The 21,447-nt window shown below is 39.2% G+C and overlaps 1 protein-coding gene across 3 annotated transcripts; it reads left to right on the forward strand.

The window, feature by feature from the left end:
• Positions 1-2,621: 2,621 nt before the first annotated feature.
• LOC121640459 (paired amphipathic helix protein Sin3a-like) lies at positions 2,622-21,436 on the forward strand. 3 transcript variants are annotated; one of them, XM_041986248.1, is made up of 21 exons: positions 2,622-2,827; positions 5,423-5,639; positions 5,828-6,010; positions 6,216-6,322; positions 6,475-6,787; positions 6,893-7,144; positions 7,291-7,443; positions 8,028-8,183; positions 8,420-8,506; positions 8,708-8,826; positions 9,039-9,264; positions 9,548-9,664; positions 9,840-10,078; positions 10,175-10,358; positions 10,462-11,044; positions 11,956-12,125; positions 12,453-12,626; positions 12,738-12,830; positions 14,292-14,386; positions 16,091-16,143; positions 16,413-16,554. In XM_041986248.1, exons 2-20 carry the CDS (start codon positions 5,445-5,447, stop codon positions 16,122-16,124), a joined length of 3,480 nt encoding a protein of 1,159 aa, XP_041842182.1. In that variant the 5' UTR covers positions 2,622-2,827; positions 5,423-5,444; the 3' UTR covers positions 16,125-16,143; positions 16,413-16,554. The 3 variants fall into 3 exon arrangements, with proteins under 3 accessions (XP_041842182.1, XP_041842175.1, XP_041842166.1); XM_041986232.1 differs by lacking the exon at positions 16,091-16,143 and adding an exon at positions 20,071-21,436 and having other exon boundaries at positions 2,623-2,827; positions 16,413-16,620; XM_041986241.1 differs by having other exon boundaries at positions 16,091-16,545.
• Positions 21,437-21,447: the final 11 nt, after the last annotated feature.

A 21,447-nucleotide genomic window follows, 5' to 3' on the forward strand; every position in this document is an offset into this window, starting at 1 on the left:
ACAAAAAAATATGTGTTTGTGTATTTTGTGACAAATTCATACATAAGTTATTATTTGAGGAAAATGGCATCAGCAGTATAAGAAAAGCCAACAATTTTCAGTAAAAATACAAACATCACCAACAATAATAGGTAAGAAGGATGCACAAGTACGTTAACATGAGAGTATTTTTGTTCCATCACTAGATTCACTCTAAAAATATGGTTTATCGTAATTTAATACAATTCGGAGAGGAAAATAAAAATTTTGATTTAGAAACATCAATTAACTTGAAGTTCATATCTTTGGATGGTGAGAGGAAGCCGAAGTACCTGTAGAGAACACCTACATACACAGAAAGGCCTCCTTTCAATTAGGTCTTAAAACTATTTTATTTGCCACTGCTTTAATTAAGGTAGAGATTTTTATTTTTAAATATATTTTCTTGCATATGTAAATGGACAGTAATATCCCCCTGACGTCTGTTTGTATCATGTTTCTTGTTTGTATTCTGTTTTCTCTTTTTAATTGAACTTCTTCTCTTTCTATTTAATTTCCTTTATTGTTTTTAGTTTGTCTTGGTTTTTTTTTTGGTTTTTTTTATTTTCATCTCGCTTATTCTTTTTTAGTATTTTTTAATTCTCCTACTCAATCATTTTACATGTTGTTGTAATGCTTCTGCTTTAGATGAAGCACTTTTAAGCTGTCTTGCACATGAAATTTGTTATACAAATAAACCTGCCTTGCCTATGTAACGTGTCACGGGAAAATGTATAGGGTGACAACAGGTGTCTGGTTAAAATACTCCCAGCTGAGGCCAAGAAGGAAATAACCAGGAAATTGCAAAGATAAGACCCTCCCACTTTGAGGAAATGGATGAACACAATTGTGGAGATTGTCAAGGTGGTAAGACTCACATACATACTGAGCCAAAACAAACTGAATTCAGTGCTAAATGGGACAAATGGATGACATACAAGTCTCAGTGCAGAGACACTGGAGACTGAAGTCATTGCATCATCATAATGAAAGACGTATAACCCACTGACCCTGATGTTCTTTGTAATCTTACTTTGATAATAAAAGTTTAATAAAAAAAAACAACAAAAAAAAACTTTGGAGAACAGTGGGATACAATCATTTAAGCTCCAAGGTCCTATTACTAGCTACGAGAAGCTTGATCATGTTAGAATATTTCAATATTATGAGTAATTTGGTATCAATAAAATAAATCTAAAGTTACTTTAACCCTATAATGCCTTACCATATGAAATTTTATTCTACATTATGTTAATATTTGGTAAATAGGTCTCTTTTGCCTTGAAATTAAAAAGACAAGTGAGCAGATGGCTAAAAAAAACAAAAGTTAAAAAATATTATATATTTGTACTGTTTTAAATTCATAGAAAAAGTGCTGATTCCCATTTAAAAAAAAAATGATAACCTGTTTGCCAGTTTAATTTAGTCTAGTAAACATCTTATTTCAGAAAATCTTAAACATCGGTAAGTGGAGAATAGCTAATGCAGCAGTTCCCTCATCAGCTATCAGTGCCAAAGATTTTCCAGTTACAAACTGTGATTTCTTATAACATCACAAGACAGAAAAGATAAGAAAGCTAAATGTTCATGTCTTCAAATGCCACCAGACAATGCAAAAAAAAAGTTGAAAAAATAAGTATATATATATATATAGTAGTGAAGAACACTGTCACCAGAGGTGGATTCTTGGATATAGAAGTGAAATAACCAAAGAGACACAGATATTTATGTAAAATCTAATCCCTTGTTCCTTGTTTCATTTCTGATATTTCCTTAAAATTTAATCAAAATCCATCAATAACTTTTTAACTTATGTTGCTAACAATGTTGCCAAATACATGACCTCCACTTTAGCGGAGGTAATAATTATAACCAAAGTGATGCAAAATGATGCAAAAGTATGTGTGCATGGACATAGATTGTATATGTATGATTTGTGATGGGTTTTGTCACATTGAGGCAAATGAAACACTGAAGTATCCTTATCTAAAAGAAATCTGATAATCATGCCCCACAATTCTTTGTCTGCAATTTCAAAGTCACTATTTTCATTCAGTTGTATTAACTGGGATTCATGTACGCAAAGAGGTGATGATAGGAAGGTGAATGTGAGCAGATTTTTAATTACATACTATATATATTTCAGCAATATGCTGTATATAATAGATTAAGTGAAAATGTACAATGGCATTGCATCAAATGAAGTATCTACAGTGTTTTTTGTGCAATATTTTGCAGTCTTTTATGCATTACTCCTTCAACTTTCTTTGGCCCTCGGGGTGTTTTTTAAATGGGTGATTAGAAAATAGAAATAAGAGGGGTTGCCCCAACACATGCACTATTCCACCAAACTTCGGGCAATCTCGACAGGATCAGTGTGGGTCTTCTTGCACGCCCATGCCCAGGCTCCCGTTGTCTCCTAATCTGTCCATGTCTGAGGTGCCGACAGAGTACAGATAACCTTGCACTTGATATAACCATAAACCATATCCAAACCTAAGATACTGGCTCGCTGCCTTTACTGTATTTGTTTTCATTCTGGAGATCTGACCAATCCCAGTTCAGACTGGGAGGAGACTCGCCCGCCTTCACGATAGACACGCCTCTATGTTCAAGGAACACCGCTTCATACATACACTGTTGTTAGCGACGTACCCGTTAGAGGAAATTTCATTTTTAACATTTCCATTTGTGACCACTTCTCAAAACTTCGTTTTTGTCATCATTGGGTGGATGCACAAGTAGCGGTTTGGTGGGAGGGATCCGTTACACTTGCGTGTCAAGTTGTTGCTGCTGGCAGCCGCTCGAGGTGAGTTAAACTAGTGCTAGCAGGTTAGCCGAGAGACCCTGAAGTAATGGGAGCTGGTTGTTGTGCTAATGTAGCAAGCTACAACATAACCTTGCCGAATAGATGTGGTAGCGATCGAACACTAGTTACAAGTCTGTTATGATTTAAACATTTAAGTTTATTTTCATATTGCAGCTAAACGAAAATTTCAGTGGCGGCCACGTTAGCTTGCAGCGTCGACAAGTAAAGTCAAGCTAGTCGTCAGGCTAACAGCCATGAATTAGCTGACAGGGTAATGATAAGCAGGTTGACCTGACAACACGTAATTTACTGTTAGTTTGTTCTTTTTCCGTTAGGTTTTACTTCACGTCTTGGATTTTGCATTAGCATGCTGTTATTGGAAGTTAAATCTTTTCGCCAAACTTGTCGCTTAATTTGACGTTTATGCGACGTTTAGCAGTGTAAAGGGTTAGCATGTTGGCTCGCTAGCATTCTTCCTGAGCTAACTGCTTAACGTGGCCAAATTTAATAACAGACCACACAAATAATTTTAACTACCGTGATATACTGGAAGTTACAAATGCCACAACAGTCAATTTGCATTGTTGTGTCGTAAATTCCGAGCATGCTGGGATATTTTCACTTCGATGTCTTCTACCCACCAGCAAGGGTAATATCAGTTAAGTTCATCTGATGTTTTACTTTGCAGTCCCGTTTACTGTGGACTTTGAGCGATAACTTCACAGTGACAAACTGATACTCACTGCTTCTCTCTGCCAGCTAACACATAGACAACGTTTAACGTGTTAACTTGCTTGCCACATAACTGAACGGCAGAACTAAAGTCAACGTCAGCCATCACACTAGCGAAAGCGATCGCTCACCGAAACGGATAGCTCGGTGTTTAGCACAGAGGGGGAGGGGAGAAGGCAGGGCTACAGCGAGCGAGAGAGAGACAGCGCCTACGTGCCTGCAAATATGTTGACTGGCAGATAGCTCTTCGGATTAAAATTTTTCTTCTTTTTTTTAACGCCTCTGCCCTGATTTGACTGTCCTTGGCTATCTGTCGTATTTGCTTGGCGTTTAACCAGAGAATAATCGATACGAGATTCGCGACACACACGATTTCGGCGACTGGACACCACCGTGTTTTCCGTTGTCTGTGGCGTAGAGCAGTGAAGCAAAATGACTCCCCTCCCCAGACCAAATTCTATGACGTGCTGTTAGGGATCGTCAATAATTTGCCCTGTTTTTTTTGTGTGTGTGTGTGTTAGACTGCCTGACGGTCACAAGGCAAACGCTGTAAGACGTTATATAATTGTTACGCTTGATTTTTTTATTTCATTTTTAATGCAGGTGGCGTTTTCTTATAACAATAAAAAATATATAGTAATTTTTATAGTAAACTTTGACGAGCCCAGCGCTGGAACCAAATGACGGCAAAAGAGGGAAATTGATGACAGAAATGCTAGGTTCATTGTCTAGCAACACGGCGATCAAAATAATATATATATATATATATATATATATATATATATATATATATATATATATATATATATATATATATATATATATATGTATGTATGTATGTATGTATATATAGTAGATGTGATAATTACAGTAGTCATATGACTACTGTAATTATCACATCTACTGAGTTACTCAAGTTACACTAACTTTATTCCATCTTGGTGCCTATTGAATGACGGTCCCTAACCAGCACTGACATCTACTCAGCTAACAACATGGACGTTGTGGGACAGTCTAGAAAGCATCTTGCTTTTGTTTAGATGTTGATGACAGTGTTTTATGTTTAGCTATTATATGTATACATATATATATATATATATATACCATTTTTACAGAACCTATATTCACAATGACAATGCTGTTGTGGCCAATAATGTAGTTAGCCATGGATCTGGTTGGATGTTTTGTTTGTAGTCCTTTTGGGTTTTTTTCAACTAAGGTTCCTGGGTAAAATGCCTATAAGTATTCCAGTGGCTCTATGATTATCTGAATGCTAAGAAAAAGCATTAAGCTCTTTCCTTTATTATCTCATTTCAATCTCTTCTCAGAACTTAACTGTTCAAACTTGCCTACAACCTTTACCTTCCATCAGTTTATCTGTTTAAACTACTGCATTTCTACTGCATTTGAACTATTTTATTTTCTCCTTTATGGTATTGCAAAGGTACTCTAAATAAAATTTATTCTTATTTAGCGTAGGAGATTCTGAACCAATCATTTTTGAATGATCAATCCTTACAATGGTATATAATATTTGATAATTTATCATTCAGATATGGTCAATTATATATATATATATTAAGCACATTATTAGTAGTAGTTGTTGTAGTTTTAAGTTTCTTTTATTTGAATATTTAGCCAATGAAATTCTGTGCTGTTTCATGGTGATTATATTTTGCATTGGCTGCAAACAATGTAACTTTGTGCAATTTCTTTTGGATAATTTCAGCCTCATCTATTTCTTTCTGCAAAATAAATATGCACAAGCTACATTATTATGAAGCGTGCTTTATACTTATTAAGTTTAAGTCTGTCTAACCATAAAGAGTTTGTGAAATTAACCTTTTGTGTTTTTCTCTTCAGCCCCTTTTAGTATGTATCTACAATGAATAGACGTGTAGAGGACCAGGAACCAATATTTGCGCCCCAGCAACAGCAATCACGACATCACCCGGTTCAAAGCATTGCAGAAAACATCCAGCATCGGGCCCTTGCCCCGGCCCCTACAGTGATAGAGGCAGCTGCAGAGAACATGCAGCCCTCAACTGGCATTCAGTATTCTCTCCCCCAGGGCTACCAGGTAATGGCGGCTGTAAGAGTCATTTTATTAACTGTAAATGTAGCATTTTGGTCTTCTTTAACCCAACTGAGGACATAAGTGTATTTTGTTTTGTTTTTTGTTGTTGTTGTCGTTTTTTGTTTGTTTATTTTATTTTATTTTTTAATCTTCTGGAATTTTTAAAGTTTGGTTGTATTTCCTTCTCAAAGGTGCCTACAATGCCACAGAGCACCAGTGGACATGGACACAATAACACTGCACCTCATGTCGGTCCCCACGCTCACAGTCTCGCTGTTCAGTCACAGGGGCCTGCAGCTGTTCAAAGTCATGTACACCCGCCTGCACCCATGACTTCAACCCAAGGACAGCAGCAGCAGTTTCAGCGACTGAAGGTACGAATGAATTTTTAAACTGCTGATGGCTAAGTGTGTTAACATACAGTAAAGAAATCACACTTATTTAGTTTACACAGCGTGAGCAGAATGTTTGACAGAGCGGTGGCAGCAGAAAGCAGCTTTCATCCATTACTGTATTCTTAGTGGTAATAGAATTGTTTGTGTGAGGGCTGTCAGTCAATTTCCTCTCTTTACTTTGTAGGTTGAAGATGCCCTGTCCTATCTGGATCAAGTGAAACTGCAGTTTGGAAATCAGCCACAAGTTTATAATGATTTCCTTGATATTATGAAAGAGTTTAAATCACAAAGGTGGGTTCTGTTTTTTAATCATCTGTTTCCTCAACACATGAAGAAAATCCTTGCCTATCTTTTTTTTTTTTTTAATAAATCAGATGTGACTGGGTAAAAGATTATTTGTCGACCCTGTTGACAGTGACTCAAATACTGATGTCTTTCTACAGCATTGACACTCCTGGAGTCATCAACCGTGTGTCCCAACTCTTTAAGGGCCATCCAGACCTCATTATGGGTTTTAACACCTTCTTGCCACCTGGATATAAGATTGAGGTCCAAACCAATGATCTAGTCAATGTGACGACGCCGGGTCAGATTCACTACATCACCCCACATGGCATCTCTGTACAAAACATAGCAGCAAATGGGGCAACCAGCCAACCATCAAACCACCAGCACCAGAGTCTGCCTCAGCCTGGTCCACACACTACCACCACCCCACCTATTACCACACAGCCAGCTCCAAACAAAACCAGCAAGGTAGAATAACTTTACTTCTTTGCTGAATGTTGTAACCTGGAGACCTTTTTTTTTTTTAAGACTTGGTGTTACAACATGCTTGTACCGTGTTGTTCCTCTCACCAGCCTGTTCAGTCTCCGGCCCATACGCCTACCAGCCAACCCAATCCATCCATCCCATCGTACGCATCACCACGCTCACCTACAGTTCAATCCCACACTCCTGTCAGCAGCACACCATCCAGTGGGCCACCTCTCCAAAACAACCAACCAGTGGAGTTCAACCATGCTATAAATTATGTGAACAAGATCAAGAACCGCTTCCAGGGTCAGCCAGACATCTACAAAGCCTTCCTGGAAATCTTGCACACATACCAGGTGAGAGAATGCAAACCTGTAAACAGCATTATGGTTTATGTGTCACTTTCTGCACTCTGCTTAACACTTTAACCTGTTATTGAAGTAAAAATGAGAAACATTAACCATTAAAAGCACTACTGGTTATTCAAATTTAAATATTTCAGAAGGAACAGAGAAATGCTAAAGAGGCTGGCGGTAATTACACACCTGCGTTGACTGAGCAGGAGGTCTACACTCAAGTGGCAAGACTTTTCAAGAACCAAGAGGATCTGCTTTCGGAGTTTGGACAATTCCTTCCTGATGCAAACAGTTCTATGGTGAGTCTCTTAATGCAGTAATGTGGCCCATGTCAGCTGGGCTTTATTCAACAATTCTATCTTGGTATAGGAATGGGGAAAAAAAAACTTCATGTGTGTCTTTAGTATAATTGCGTATACATAAGTGCTTTTTACACTAGTAAACTAAACAATGGGAAAAGCTTTAAGTGGCTTAAAGGAGTGTCCCTGTATTTTAAAATCCCATTTTAACTATTTTGGTGTTTTTTGCAGACTTGTTCAAGCAAACAGTATTTGTGCCTCTCTAAAACAAAGAGTCATGAAGAGACATTATACAGACAGAGACTTGTATCAAATGTCAATATTTTAACTGTTTTTTGAGCACTGCAAGTAAATCTAAGCAATTAGTAATTTTGTTTAAGGAATTGTGTATGAATTTATTTGAGGCAGTTATAACTACCCGGTTACTTGTTGTTTATGAGTGCATTTCTTATATTGAGAGATTATAAAATGGAGAGAATAAATCTTAAAAGAAAGATCATGGTATCTATAACTATGTGTGAGGTCTCATTGTAATAAAGTTCCCTCATTTGAATTGTGACTGTGTTGTGTATTACCTATTTCAGCTGCTGGGTAAGACTACACCAGACAGAGCAGAGTCTGTCAGTAATGATCATCGCGTCACGGTAAAGAGGCCCTTACTGAACAACAAACAGAGGCTGAGTCAAAACGGCCTGCCAATCAGGAGACCTGCTGGAGTGGGTGCCACGCCGCCTATCAGGGTATTCACTTCTCTACCTACTGACTCTTCATACATTATTACATAATGTATAATACATTGGAATAGACTATCTTAAGAGGTTTCACAAATGCACTTCTGAAGTGTCTGCAGCATATATTTTTTTCAGAATGATTGTAAAGCTTAATCAATACTTCTCTTCAATAGTTTAAATAAAATGTAGCATGTGATGACTGGCCTGCAACAATCAAAACTTTTGATTGCTTTATATCTGTACAGAAGAAACCCAAAATCATGGGGAAGGACCATGGCATGACTGAAGTCAGTAAACTCAGCACCAGCACTGAAACTATGTTCTTTGAGAAGGTCAGAATTACTGAGTTCCACACTGGTATTAATGACATAGATTAAAAAATATATTTATAATATAGTGGAATAATTTTAAAGGAAAATTAAGATAAGATAATCTTTATTAATCCCACATGGGGAAAGTTCACTGTTACTGCAGCTCAAAAATTAAATTATAACTTTCTCAAAATTAAATTACTTTGTTTTGTTTAATTACAGGTTAAAAAAGCTCTTCGGAGCTCTGAAGCATATGACAACTTCCTGAGGTGTCTGCACATCTTCAACCAGGAAGTAATTTCTCGCGCTGAGCTGGTCCAGTTAGTTATCCCATTTCTTGGGTAAGTTTGGAACTGTTGGGATGCAAGATGTAACGCCACATGCAGACACTTGAGTTGCAAACATCTTAAGTGCTGTAGAAATAGGGAAACTCAATCAAAACAACATTATTTTGAGTCATAATTGTTTTGATGGATTATGAAATAAATTAATTACCAACATTCACTTTAACCACACAGTTAACTTTTCATATTGTTTGTGGCATGATTGACAGGAAATTCCCGGAGCTTTTCACATGGTTTAAAAACTTCCTGGGCTACCGAGAGTCCAGTCATGGGGAGTCAAGCCATGCAGAGAGTTTGCCTAAAGAGCGTTCTACTGAAGGTATTGCCATGGAGATTGACTATGCTTCCTGCAAGAGGCTGGGGTCCAGCTACAGAGCGCTTCCGAAAAGCTACCAGCAGCCCAAGTGCACAGGAAGAACACCACTGTGCAGAGAGGTTAGCATGTTTTATTTTTAACAATGACTCCATTACATTAGTAAGGCATTTGTTTCATCACACTAACAAGACAGTTTTCTGAACAGATGAGAACATACTGTGCCCATTGGCTATTAATGTTGTATTTACAGCATATAAAGGGTATTTGGAGTTTGAGTAATTTTTCTCAGACTGGGATAAAATTTCACACCTTTTCTATGCCTTTTTTAAATTTAATTTCCTTCCTGGCTTTTCTTTTATGTGATTTCTTACCTGGAAATTTATATTGAATGTCCTGTTGCAGGTTTTAAATGACACATGGGTATCATTTCCATCATGGTCTGAGGATTCCACATTTGTAAGCTCCAAGAAGAATCAATACGAGGAACACATTTACAGATGTGAGGATGAGCGTTTTGAGGTGAGGAATATGCAGCCCATCATATACAAATATGTAGCATTATTTTAATGTTGCACCACCTTCAAAGGCCAAAAAAAAATCGCACGAAGTTTCACATTTGGACATCCAATCAAACCCTGCCACTTTTAATCAAATGTAAATTAACTAGTCAATCATTTCACTGCATCCCATGTAGCTGGATGTTGTGTTGGAAACCAACCTTGCCACAATACGAGCCCTGGAGACTGTGCAAAGGAAGCTCTCTCGCATGTCAGCTGAGGAGCAACTGCGATTTAAACTGGACAACACAATGGGAGGTTCCTCCGAGGTCATCCACCGCAAAGCTATCCAGAGGATATATGGAGACAAAGCCCATGACATCATTGATGGACTCAAGAGAAACCCTGCAGTATCTGTTCCCATTGTGCTGAAAAGGTAACACTGATTTTCAGTTTCCTAACTGCCTGTAATCAGCCCTTTACCGTATTTTATCCTTTTTTATAACAGACTACTGTCTTGTTACTGTTTCAGATTAAAGATGAAGGAGGAGGAGTGGAGAGAAGCCCAGAGAGGCTTCAACAAGATCTGGAGGGAGCAGAATGAAAAGTATTACCTGAAGTCACTCGACCATCAAGGCATAAACTTCAAGCAGAATGATACCAAAGTCTTGCGCTCCAAGACTTTACTCAATGAAATTGAGATGTTATATGATGATGTAAGGAAACCAGTTTTCTTCACAATATTACTGATTTAAAAGAAGACAAATTTAATGGCTGTTCTTAATAAGCGATGTGTCTTCTCTCATCTGTGATGTGTAGCGCCAGGAGCGAGCCTCAGAGGAAACTGCCACATCCCCACCGAGTGGCCCACACATGACCCTGACCTACGATGACAGCCAAATCCTGGAAGATGCTGCTGCTCTCATCATCCACCATGTTAAAAGACAAGTGGGCATCCAGAAAGAAGACAAGTTCAAAATCAAACAAATAATTCACCACTTCATCCCAGACCTTCTGTTGTCACAACGGGGTGAGCTCTCTGATGTGGAGGATGAGGAAGAAGAGGAGGAAGAAGACGTGGAGATCAATCAAGATGGCCACAAGAAGCACAATGGCCTGCCAGGCAGCAGTCCCTCGAAGTCCAAGCTCCTCTTTAATAACACGGCCACTCAGAAGCTGCGGGGCATGGACGATGCCTATAACTTGTTCATCGTAAACAACTACTGGTATGTCTTCCTTCGTCTGCACCACATCCTCTGCTCTCGTTTGCTTCGAATTTATGGGCAAGCCGAGAAGCAGATTGAGGAGGACGCCCGCGAACGAGAGTGGGAAAAAGATGTTTTGGGACTCAAAAGGGAGAAAAGTGAAAATCCAGCAATCCAGTTGAAAATGAAGGAGCCAAGTAAGTGAGAAGTTAATATATATGTTTATTCTTTTTGTTGTTGTTTCTTTTTTAAAATTTTGTCTGTATTCTTAACTGTCATATTATTAGGCACCCTTGTTTAGTCAGGTGAATAACTGGTCATGAATTTTACTCTCCATTTTCTGTTTTTGATGATATGGAAAAAATTAGATGATTATACTCTATATATCAAAACAAAAAGAAAAAAAAATCAAAGAAATCCAAAGTTAGCTGAAGGAAATATAAATAATTGGGTGTTTTTCCACTACTGTTATGTGATATTAAAGCGGCTGGTTATAAATCTGTATGTTGCAATACTTCTACTGACAGCTGCAAAAGAAGATAAGATATCTGAGGAGATCCTGAACAAAGGGAAGAAAACTCAGAGTATTTTTAGTATAACTACACTCTGAAGAGCTTAGGTAGCAGCTCTGTGTTAATTAAGAAGACATTTATCAACTTTTTTTCTAATGCAACTGATTTTTTAAATAGTTTCTAATTCTCACCAATGGAAAAAAAGTCCAAATATTTTGAATTTTCTGTTTACGTCTTCTCTCTTTTGTATTTACAAATTTGCGTAGAAATTCCTGTACTGAAAAACAAATAATTAACTAAATTGTGGCCAAATTTTAGAAAAGGAGACTTAACAGTTAAGTAGGCCAGCATACCACCATCCCTTCCTACTGCAGTTGATAAAGGAGAAGTAGGATTATCACCTTTCTGACACCAATAAAAAATGATAGAAGAATTTATGGCAGTCATATTCAGTTTCACAGGTGTAGCTCATAAATTGGCAGGTAGGTATAAATTCTTCCTTAATGTTACTTGTTAGAGTCGTGTTACAGTTACTAACTGTAGAACTCAAATTGAACACGCTTTCTCGTTTGTTTGTTTTTTGTTTTTTTTTGCAGTGGATGTTGATGTGGAGGACTATTATTCTGTGTTTCTGGAAATGGTGCGAAATCTTTTGGACGGGAACATGGAGCCGGCTCAGTACGAGGACTCCCTGAGGGAAATGTTTACTATCCATGCCTATGTTGCCTTCACCATGGACAAACTAATCCAGAGCATTGTCCGGCAGGTCAGCTTATTTAAAATTATATCAAAAGAATTGTGCTGCAAAAAGAAGCTGTAGAGCCCTTAACGTCTGTTTAATATGTAGACCAGTTCAAATTCAGCATTGATTCACTTTAAAGAAAATGTTTTAATTACACTGAGAGTAAAACAAGCTCTTTAGTTTAAAAGTTAAAAAGTGCATCAGTCAAAAAATCTGCAACAAATTCATGTGTTTTTTTATAAAGAAAAGAAAATCAGCTGCTTTTCTTGAGCCCTTCAAAGTGCTGCTGTCACTTTTTGTCTGTCTATTGGTATCAACACGGATGGCGTAATAAACCTGCTGCTTTCACAGCTCCAACACCTTGTTACTGATGATGTATGTGGTCGTGTGTTGGACACGTACCTGAGTGAAAGCGGCAATAAAGCCACAGGGGGAACACTCGCTACGCAAGCATCAAGGGTCACCGCAGAAGGGGCCTACCAGCGCAAAGCAGAGCACCTTATGTCAGATGAGAACTGCTTCAAGGTACCAAAGTCCATGAATGCTGTCAATTAAATTATTGCCCAACAGAATGACCTTCTCTGAACACCTTGTTTATTATCATCATCATCATCCTGATTGTGTGTGTTTTCTTAGGTTATGTTTATAAAGAGCCAGGGGTCTGTCAGCGTTGCAGTGGAGCTGCTGGACACAGAAGAGGAGAACTCTGATGAGCCAGCTGATGCAGAAGTAAGAAAAATGCAAATCCATGTCAAACACTAAATCAGCAAATATTACTGTGTTGTATTCTTTCACATGATTAATATAAGATGTTTTTCCTTCCCAGTATTGAAATTATTGGGTGTAGTTAAAAACCAGTGAGTCAGATTTAAGGAACTTTTCCAGTACTTTGTTGCTGTTTCTGTGTAAATTGATTATAATAGTGTTGTGAACTGTTGGTGCTGGCTGTAAGAGATGGTACAGGCATAGTGCTTAACATTTTATATAATGATTACTGCAGGGAATAAAGAGCATCTGTATGTTGTTTTGAAGGAATGATATTGAGTATTGCAAGAGTAATGCATTTGTGAGATCCAATAATAAATTAAGTTAATTTGACCAATCATAATAATCTAAAATAGACTAAATTTGAGGCAGAAAACTTCCAGTCGGCTTTAACACTTAAAACTCGCCGGCTGTCTGAGCACTTTGACTTATACAGTCAACATTTTTTTGTCCAAAACGGTAGCGTGTACCTCTGCAGAGTAAATTGTGATCAAAGTTTTCCAAGCATTTAAATTCCATCCAGGAGGTTTACAATCCAGCTGCAAAATGATGTGGTTTATCCAGAGACTCTATATGTTAAATCCACAGTGATTGATCAGTGATAACATGATTATTTATCACATTTTCTAGTTAAAAAAAAGGTCCCCATCACTACTATGTTGCTAAGATACCTCTGTTTCGATTAAACCACTTCCTGTCAAATTTTCGACCAGTTAGATTGCTGTTAATATCCAGTCAGGAGCAGCCAAAGATCAACAAGTGACAATGTTCTGTCTGTCTGGAAATAAACATAATAATGGTGCTCTGTAACTGGAATAAAGCCAAGATGATGTTCTTGATGCACGATGGTGCCAATAACGCGCTGAGTTGGAGTTAGTTTTGTGTGGATAGTAGGTCAATAGTAGCATAAATAACTGTAAATGGCAAAAAATGCCTGGAGGAAAAATTGTAAATATGTAAATAGTTTCTGTTGTGTGTTTGTTTTAATACCAATGTTTTTTTTTTCTCCTGAAAGCCAAGACTTGAGAGAATGATATGCAGACAAGAAAAGGCTTGTTCACTGTTGATCTGTGTGTTATTTCTATGAAGTAATAATTTCTTTTTTTGTTTGTTTGTTTGTTGTTTTGTTTTTTGTTTTTGTTTTTTTTGGGTTGACCTTTATGGTGTTATATCTGTTGATACGTTGATTTCATATCATTTTAGCTTCATAATCTGACAAGTGAGGCTGTCCTGGAAAAAAAAAGTGCCTGTATGTTGACTGCTTAAAAGGGCTGAGGTGCTATATGCATTTTTACTGTTTAAAAAAAAGAGAGAAAAAAACAAGCAGACCAAAAATAGTTTGGAGTTTTAAGAGTTAATATAGAGTCCAAAGACGTGTCTTAAGGATATTATATATTTATTATATTTCTGTTCTGTCCTTCACAGAGGTGGTCAGACTACGTGGGGAGATACCTAAACTCAGATTCTGCATCCCCTGAGCTACGTGAGCATTTGGCCCAGAAGCCCGTGTTCCTCCCCAGGTGAGACTCCAGCCATGTCTCCCTCTCACACTTTAAGCTGGCGCCACTTCACTGTTGACAAGCCAAACCAGCTGCCAAATACAACTCACATTTAAAGAGTTAAAAACAGAAATGCAAAGCCTTTGGAAAACATTAGAAATATTTAAAAGATTTTAGGAGGCTATTAGTTTAACAGACAGTCACACTGAAGGGCTTGCAGGGCATGAATTGCCCCTAAAAGAGTTTCATTGACCTTGAACATCTTTTAGTTTCTGACCTCTGCCTCTTGTAAAGATTGCACTTTACATGGTTGTATTTTTAAAATTGGTATTTATTTATCCAGTGATTCAGTTCCTTTTTAACGAGAATTTAATTTATTATTAAGAGTTTTTTAAAGATGGTTTTGGCTTGATTGTGAATGTAGAATTTTCCCCTTTGCAGACAGCTGAAAGGAATCATGGGTTTGATTATTCACTTGATATTGCATTTAAATGGTGATTTTTTTTTTCTTTTTTATTGTGTAACATAAGAACTAAGGTCACTGAATGAACAAACACAAGCAAAACAAACAGGCTCCACCTTTTTGTTATTGTTTTAAATCCCTTTGACCTGAGTTTGAGAGACTGAAGATCTTGTCTAGGACCTGAGAGACTATATTGAAAAAGGACAGGGAAGTCATGCTTTCCTTTTGTACCTTGTCATACCCTTTGTGATTGTATTAAAATCTAAGATATTTAATGTGACTTAATCACTGTTTGCAACTTTAAATGTTCAAGTGTCCATTTGTTTACGTTTGTTATACTCTGTATTATGTTTGTGATCATTTTCAGTGGAAACGATGCAACTTTTGTTGCTGGTGAGAATTTTTTTCCACCGCTTTGACCCCGACAAGTGCACAGAGGCTATTTTTTTTTTTTTTTTTTTAAATATATACATATATATACCTTGGTCAAAGCACATTATCTGCACACTTGTACAGAGGATTAGGATTTGTAAATAAAATTATTGTCTAAATTGTGTTTTCACATGTCGGTGTTTTTCTTTCCTGACAGCTAAGAGCTGTGCATGAAGTTGTGCCTTTGTCTGCTTTATCTTAGATAATGAAACCTGTATGTTTCTTTATGCTTTTTTTGTTTTGTTTCTCTGAGATGACTGTCCATTACCATTACCATTTCAAAAGAATTTCATTTTAATAGAGTTCCTCTTAGTTTACTCTTATTTAACTTACTGCATAAATTTAGTATCTGACTATGATTTTTTTTTCTTTCATCAAATCTCTTGAGCAATCAGCAGCATGAGAGGTCAAAAAAAAAAAAAAAAAAAAAAAAAAAATGAATGCTTATTACATAAATCTTCACTGGCTGTAACTACCAGCAGTTTCTTGTGCAGTTGTGTTGGGTGCTCATCTCCATGGTCATAAGTGCATTGTTGGTGAAAGTATGTACACATCCACGTATTCTCAGCTCACATTTTGAATTAGTATCTGGTCAGGCAGAAATGTTCTCCACAACAGCTTTTGCTTGAAATTGGCCTCACTGTCATGCCGTTGTGGTAAGTACACATTTAAAACTTTCATTCAAGTGGGGTGAATAATTTCCTTTTTGTTATCTGCACAAAATCGGGATCAGTCGAAAAATGATTTGCCAATGATTTGGATCTGGAGAATGTGGCTGTGCAACAAAAAGTACAGAAATATTCCAACTGCTGCCTCTGCTGCTTTTATAGATCCACAAATACCATGAATGATTTGACAACGTAACAGTTGTCCCTGTTACTTGGTGAGTTTGAATGCATGGGTTTTGTAATTAATCTTTTAAAGGGACAGTAATCTCAAATTTGACAATATTGTTCTCAAGTTTGCCTGTTGCCATTTTTATTCTGACTGACCATAACCCTTAGGCTTTAAAGTTCAATAAATCCAATAAAAAATATCTTTGTAAATATGATGGACACTCTTGTTGCTTAAAATAAATAGTTTAAGTTCATCTTTATTTTTCTGGGATCATTAAATATTACTCATGGCTGTAAACGTCTTTTGGCCCTTCAGGAATTTGAGACGGATAAGAAAGTGCCAGAGAGGATGGGAGCAGCTGCAACAGGAGAGAATTTCCAAGGGCTCATCAGACAAGTCACATGACAGCAACAGTGAGCTGAAGATGGAGTGCATGTTCAAGCTGAATTCCTACAAGATGGTGTATGTCTGCAAGTCAGAAGACTTCATGTACAGGCACACAGCGCTCACACGAGCTCATCAGGTGAGTACAGAAAGCAATTTTAATTATCTGTTGCACCAACTAAGAGGTAAATGTAGGAGAGCTTGACTCATATGGGACTTTTATGACCATAGTGGTTTTTGAGGGGAACGACACTGGCAAATAAGAATGTATTAGCTGAAATGAAAATAGGCCTTTTGTTGGTGGGTATTGCACCAAAATGTCAAAATTCTTTTGACTACCCCATCTTAATAAAGAAAACACAGACAAAAGACTTTGTATATTTTCTCTCTAAATAGGTGTCTAATAAAAAAAAAGTTTCATAATTTCATCTGAAGTATACTGTAATTTTGCTAAATGCAGCAACTTTGATTGGTGCTGCAAATAATAAACGGTTTGGTTTTAGAATAGGAAGAATATGAAGCAGCTTTATTGTCACTATCGGTAGGATATGCAACATAAATATGTTGGCAATGCTCAGTCCAGCAGCAGAAAAACAGGAGATAAAAAATCCAATTACAAAAAAATAATAAATACAGGGTATACTAATATTAATAAACAAGAAAAATATATACATTTGTATCAAAATATACATTGTATGTTATGCGTCTGACCTTTAGAGTGAGTGTTTTTAACAGCCTGTCCACTGCATGAGGAAAGAAGCTGTTTCTGAGCCCTTCTGAGGGTGTGAGTGCCCCGGGTGTGGGGGGTCCTTGAGGATGCTCTATGCCTGCTTGTAGAGGGGGACTGAACAGATGTCCTCCATCCTGGGCAGTGGCTGCAGGCTCTTCCTCCCCACTGAAGTGCAGTTAGTTTTGTGTGAATTCATGCTCACATTCCCACTATCCTGCAGGTTTTGGGTATTTCCCTGCGGGGATTCTTGCCTCCCCCACTGAGTAGTGCCTGCCACATTTTATTTAATCAAGCAGCCTGTTAAAAAGAGAAAATGATGCCGTTGCTCTCAGTCACCAGACTCCACTGACTAAAAGAATAATTTTTTAAGCTGATTTCCGCTGTTGCTAAACCATTGCTTCACCAGTTTGTTTGTTAATTCAGCTTTATTTCCAAATAAAGTATGTACGTTATGTGTGTATACTTTTAAGCTGTCACTAAAGAAAAAGCCAGAAATGTTCTTGGGAAATTTTAGATTTGTGCTATTTTACTTAAACTACCTGAAATGTCTTCAGACTGTCAGAAAGACTTCCTGCAGAGATGCAGAGGAAGCAGGGAAACCCAGACTTCCCTCTTCCCGGCCACATTCACCAGCTCATCCGGAGGGATCCCGAGGCGTTCCCAGGCCAGCCGAGAGATATAGTCCGTCCAGCGCGTCCTAGGTCTTCCCCGGGGCCTCTTCCCAGTGGGACGTGCCTGGAACACCTCACCAGGGAGGCGTCCAGGAGGCATCCTAACCAGATGCCCGAGACACCTCATCTGGCTCCTCTCGATGTGGAGGAGCAGAGGCTCTACTCTGAGCCCCTCCCGGATCACCGAGCTTCTCACCCTATCTCTAAGGGAGAGCCCGGCCACCCTGCGGAGAAAACTCATTTTGGCCGCTTGTACTCACGATCTTGTTCTTTCGGTCACTACCCACAGCTCATGACCATAGGTGAGGGTAGGAACGTAGATCGACTGGTAAATCGAGAGCTTTGCCTTTCGGCTCAGCTCCCTCTTCACCACGACAGACCAATGCAGAGTCCGCATCACTGCAGACGCCGCACCGATCTGCCTGTCGATCCCCCGACAACGTCCTGAGTCAAGGTCAGCAGCCCCCCCATCCCCACTGTACAGTGTTGACGGAGCACTGCTTTCCCCTCCTGAGCCGCTGGATGGTGGACCAGAATCTCCTCGAAGCCATTCGGAAGTCATTCTCCATGGCCTCTCCAAACTCCTCCTATGCCCGAGTTTTTGCCTTAGCAACCGCCGAAGCTGCTTAGCCCGCAAATACCCATCAGCTGCCTCTGGAGTCCCACAGGCCAAAAAGGCCCGATAGGACTCCTTCTTCAGCTTGACAGCACCCCTTACTGCCGGTGTCCACCAACGAGTTCGGGGGTTACCGCCACAACAGGCACCGACGACCTTATGGCCACAGCTGCGGCTGGCCGCCTCGACAGTAGAGGCACAGAACACAGCCCATTCGGACTGTCTCACCATGTCCCCCGCCTCACCTGGGACATGGTTGAAGCTCTGCTGGAGATGGGAGTTGAAACTCTTTCTAACAGGGGAGTCTGCCAGACGTTCCCAGTAGACCCTCACAACACGCTTGGGTCTGCCAGGCCTGACCGGCCTCCTCCCCCACCATCTGAGCCAACTCACCACCAGATGGTGATCAGTTGACAGCTCCGCCCCTCTCTTCATCCGAGTGTCCAGAACATGCAGCCGCAAGTCCGACGACACGACTACAAAGTCGATCATCAAACTGCGGCCTAGAGTGTCCTGGTGCCAAGTGCACATGTGGACACTTTTATGTCTGAACAAGGTGTTTGTTATGGACAGTCCATGACGAGCACAAAAGTCCAACAACAAAACACCACTCGGATTTAGATTAGGGGGGTCGTTCCTCCCAATCACACCCCTCCAGGTCTCGCTGTCATTGCCCACGTGAGCATCGAAGTCCCCCAGCAGAACGAGGGAGTCCCCGGAAGGAGTGCTCTCCAACACCCCCTCCAAGGACTCCAAAAAGGGTGGGTACTCTGAACTGCTATTTGTTGCATAAGCACAAACAACAGTCAGGACCCATCCCCCCACCCGAAGGCTGAGGGAGGCTACCCTTTCGTCCACCGGGGTAAACCCCAACGTACAGGCGTCAAGTTGGGGGGCAATGAGCATGCCCACACCTGCTCGGCGCCTCCAACGGGAGCAACTCCAGAATGGAAGAGGGTCCAGCCCCTCTCAAGGACAGTGGTTCCAGAGCCAAAGCCGTGCGTCGAGGTGAGTCTAACTATATCTACCCGGAACCGCTCAACCTCGCGCACTAGCTCAGGCTCCTTTCCCGCCAGAGAGGTGACGTTCCACGTCCCTAGAGCTAGCTTTTGCAGCTGAGGATCATACCGCCAGGATCCCCGCCTCTGGCAGCCGCCCAGCTCACACTGCACCCGACCCCTATGGCCCCTCCTGCAGGTGGTGAGCCCACTGTTGTTCATATTGCTTATTAGAGGCATTTGTGATATCACATTTAAATCTGCCAAGCCTCCAGGATGTGTGTCATATACATCTTTTATACAAACTTTCAGGTTTCCTAAAGTAGATTTTTTGTTTAAGACTTTTTTTTTTTTGTCTTAATCATCATATATGTTGGAAATGAACCCAAAAGCCAGTATGTCACTTAAAGGACCATCACATTCAAAATACTCATAAGTTTTTATGCTATTTTAGTCCCAAGAGGTAAAATACTGCAGATATGTAAGCTGTAGTGCAGTGAAGAAGATGACTCTTCCCTGTCATTGTTTCCTGTCTCTGATTTTCATTTTCTGCCGTGTTTCATGTCTCTTTCAGTCCCACCAGCTTGTGAACACACGCCTGCACAGACGTTTTCATGCCTGGCTGGATGGCTGGGCCAAGGAGCACGTGACAAGCGAAATGACTGCCGACAACCACAAGTGGCTGATGGGAGATGGACAAGAGGGACTGTTGTCCTGCACCACCACCTGCTGCCCAGAGGTTCTCCATTATCTCAACATTAACAAGTATCGGGTGAAGTATAGGACACTGTAGCACAGGTCAACTGCGAGACACGAATTCTCCCAATGTTCCGTTAACTTGATTCAGTTGCCAAAATATTTTAGCTTGTCCATCCACGATTTGAAAAGGGTTGATATTTGTCACTTTTCAGACATGACAGAGGAGCTGATATTTCTCTGCACATCCTTCAACAAGTGCAAAACTGAAGTTTTGCAAGTGAATATTGAAAATCTAGGAAAAAACCACTCCCTTCTCTGGTGGAATTCACAGCTCAAAGAAGAAAACCCTGGTTTAGATTCTCCTAAAACTCAAAAGCTTAAGCTTTTTTTTTTATGAGTACTTATCATTTTAAAGAAAATCAAAACAAAGCAACCTCAGTTTTTCTGTTTAGGCATCCAGAAAAAGTATGTGTTACCTGTCTTTAGATATATGTACTTGGACATGGAGCTTATTGTGGCTTCCAGCTGTAAACTTGTATAGCGTTTGAATGTTTGTAAAGGTGCAGTAGTGCACTATACACACAAACATGTATCTTTGGCGACTACTTGGTAGATACTTGGCGTTAGTACAATGCCAGCTATGTGTATTGACTACAATAATTTATAATTGCCCAAACACTTTGTAAATATGTTGTTTATATTTAGATTTTTCTTTTCTTTATGCAGTGTCATTGATGTGTAGCATTCATTAATACAAATAGTGTCAATCTTTAGAGATTGCAGAGAATTTTATTAAGAGAAGGAAAAACTTTACTTTTTTTTTTTTAAACCAAAGGAAGATCTTTTTTTATTTTATTCATGGTCTGTTGAAAGTGATGTCTCTGTTGCCCATCTTCTGCGTTCCTGGACTCCTTTCTGTGCATTTCAACCTTCAGTCTTCAGGCATCAGTAACCACATGTGGTTTAAAGATGATTGAATGTAGCTCCGCATCCTTTTCGTTTTTCTTATGAAATGACAGTCTGCTGTGTCTGTTTCAGAATACTGAAGTCTTAGAGTATTTTCAACTTTTTTTTTGTATTTAAAATTTGCAAAGTGATCAGAATCTGTATGACAGGTTTATTGGTATTTCCATCCATCAACCATGAACTGTTCACGAGCTGTGCTAAATTTTAATAGCAAACACAGCTAAAAGACTTGTGTACTGGATTAAGAAAATGAGCAATAATTTCTTCAGTCGCAGTTAATCAAAGT

The sequence above is a fragment of the Melanotaenia boesemani genome, chromosome 1 (assembly GCF_017639745.1).
Source record: "Melanotaenia boesemani isolate fMelBoe1 chromosome 1, fMelBoe1.pri, whole genome shotgun sequence".
Classification (NCBI taxonomy): Eukaryota; Metazoa; Chordata; class Actinopteri; order Atheriniformes; family Melanotaeniidae; genus Melanotaenia; species Melanotaenia boesemani.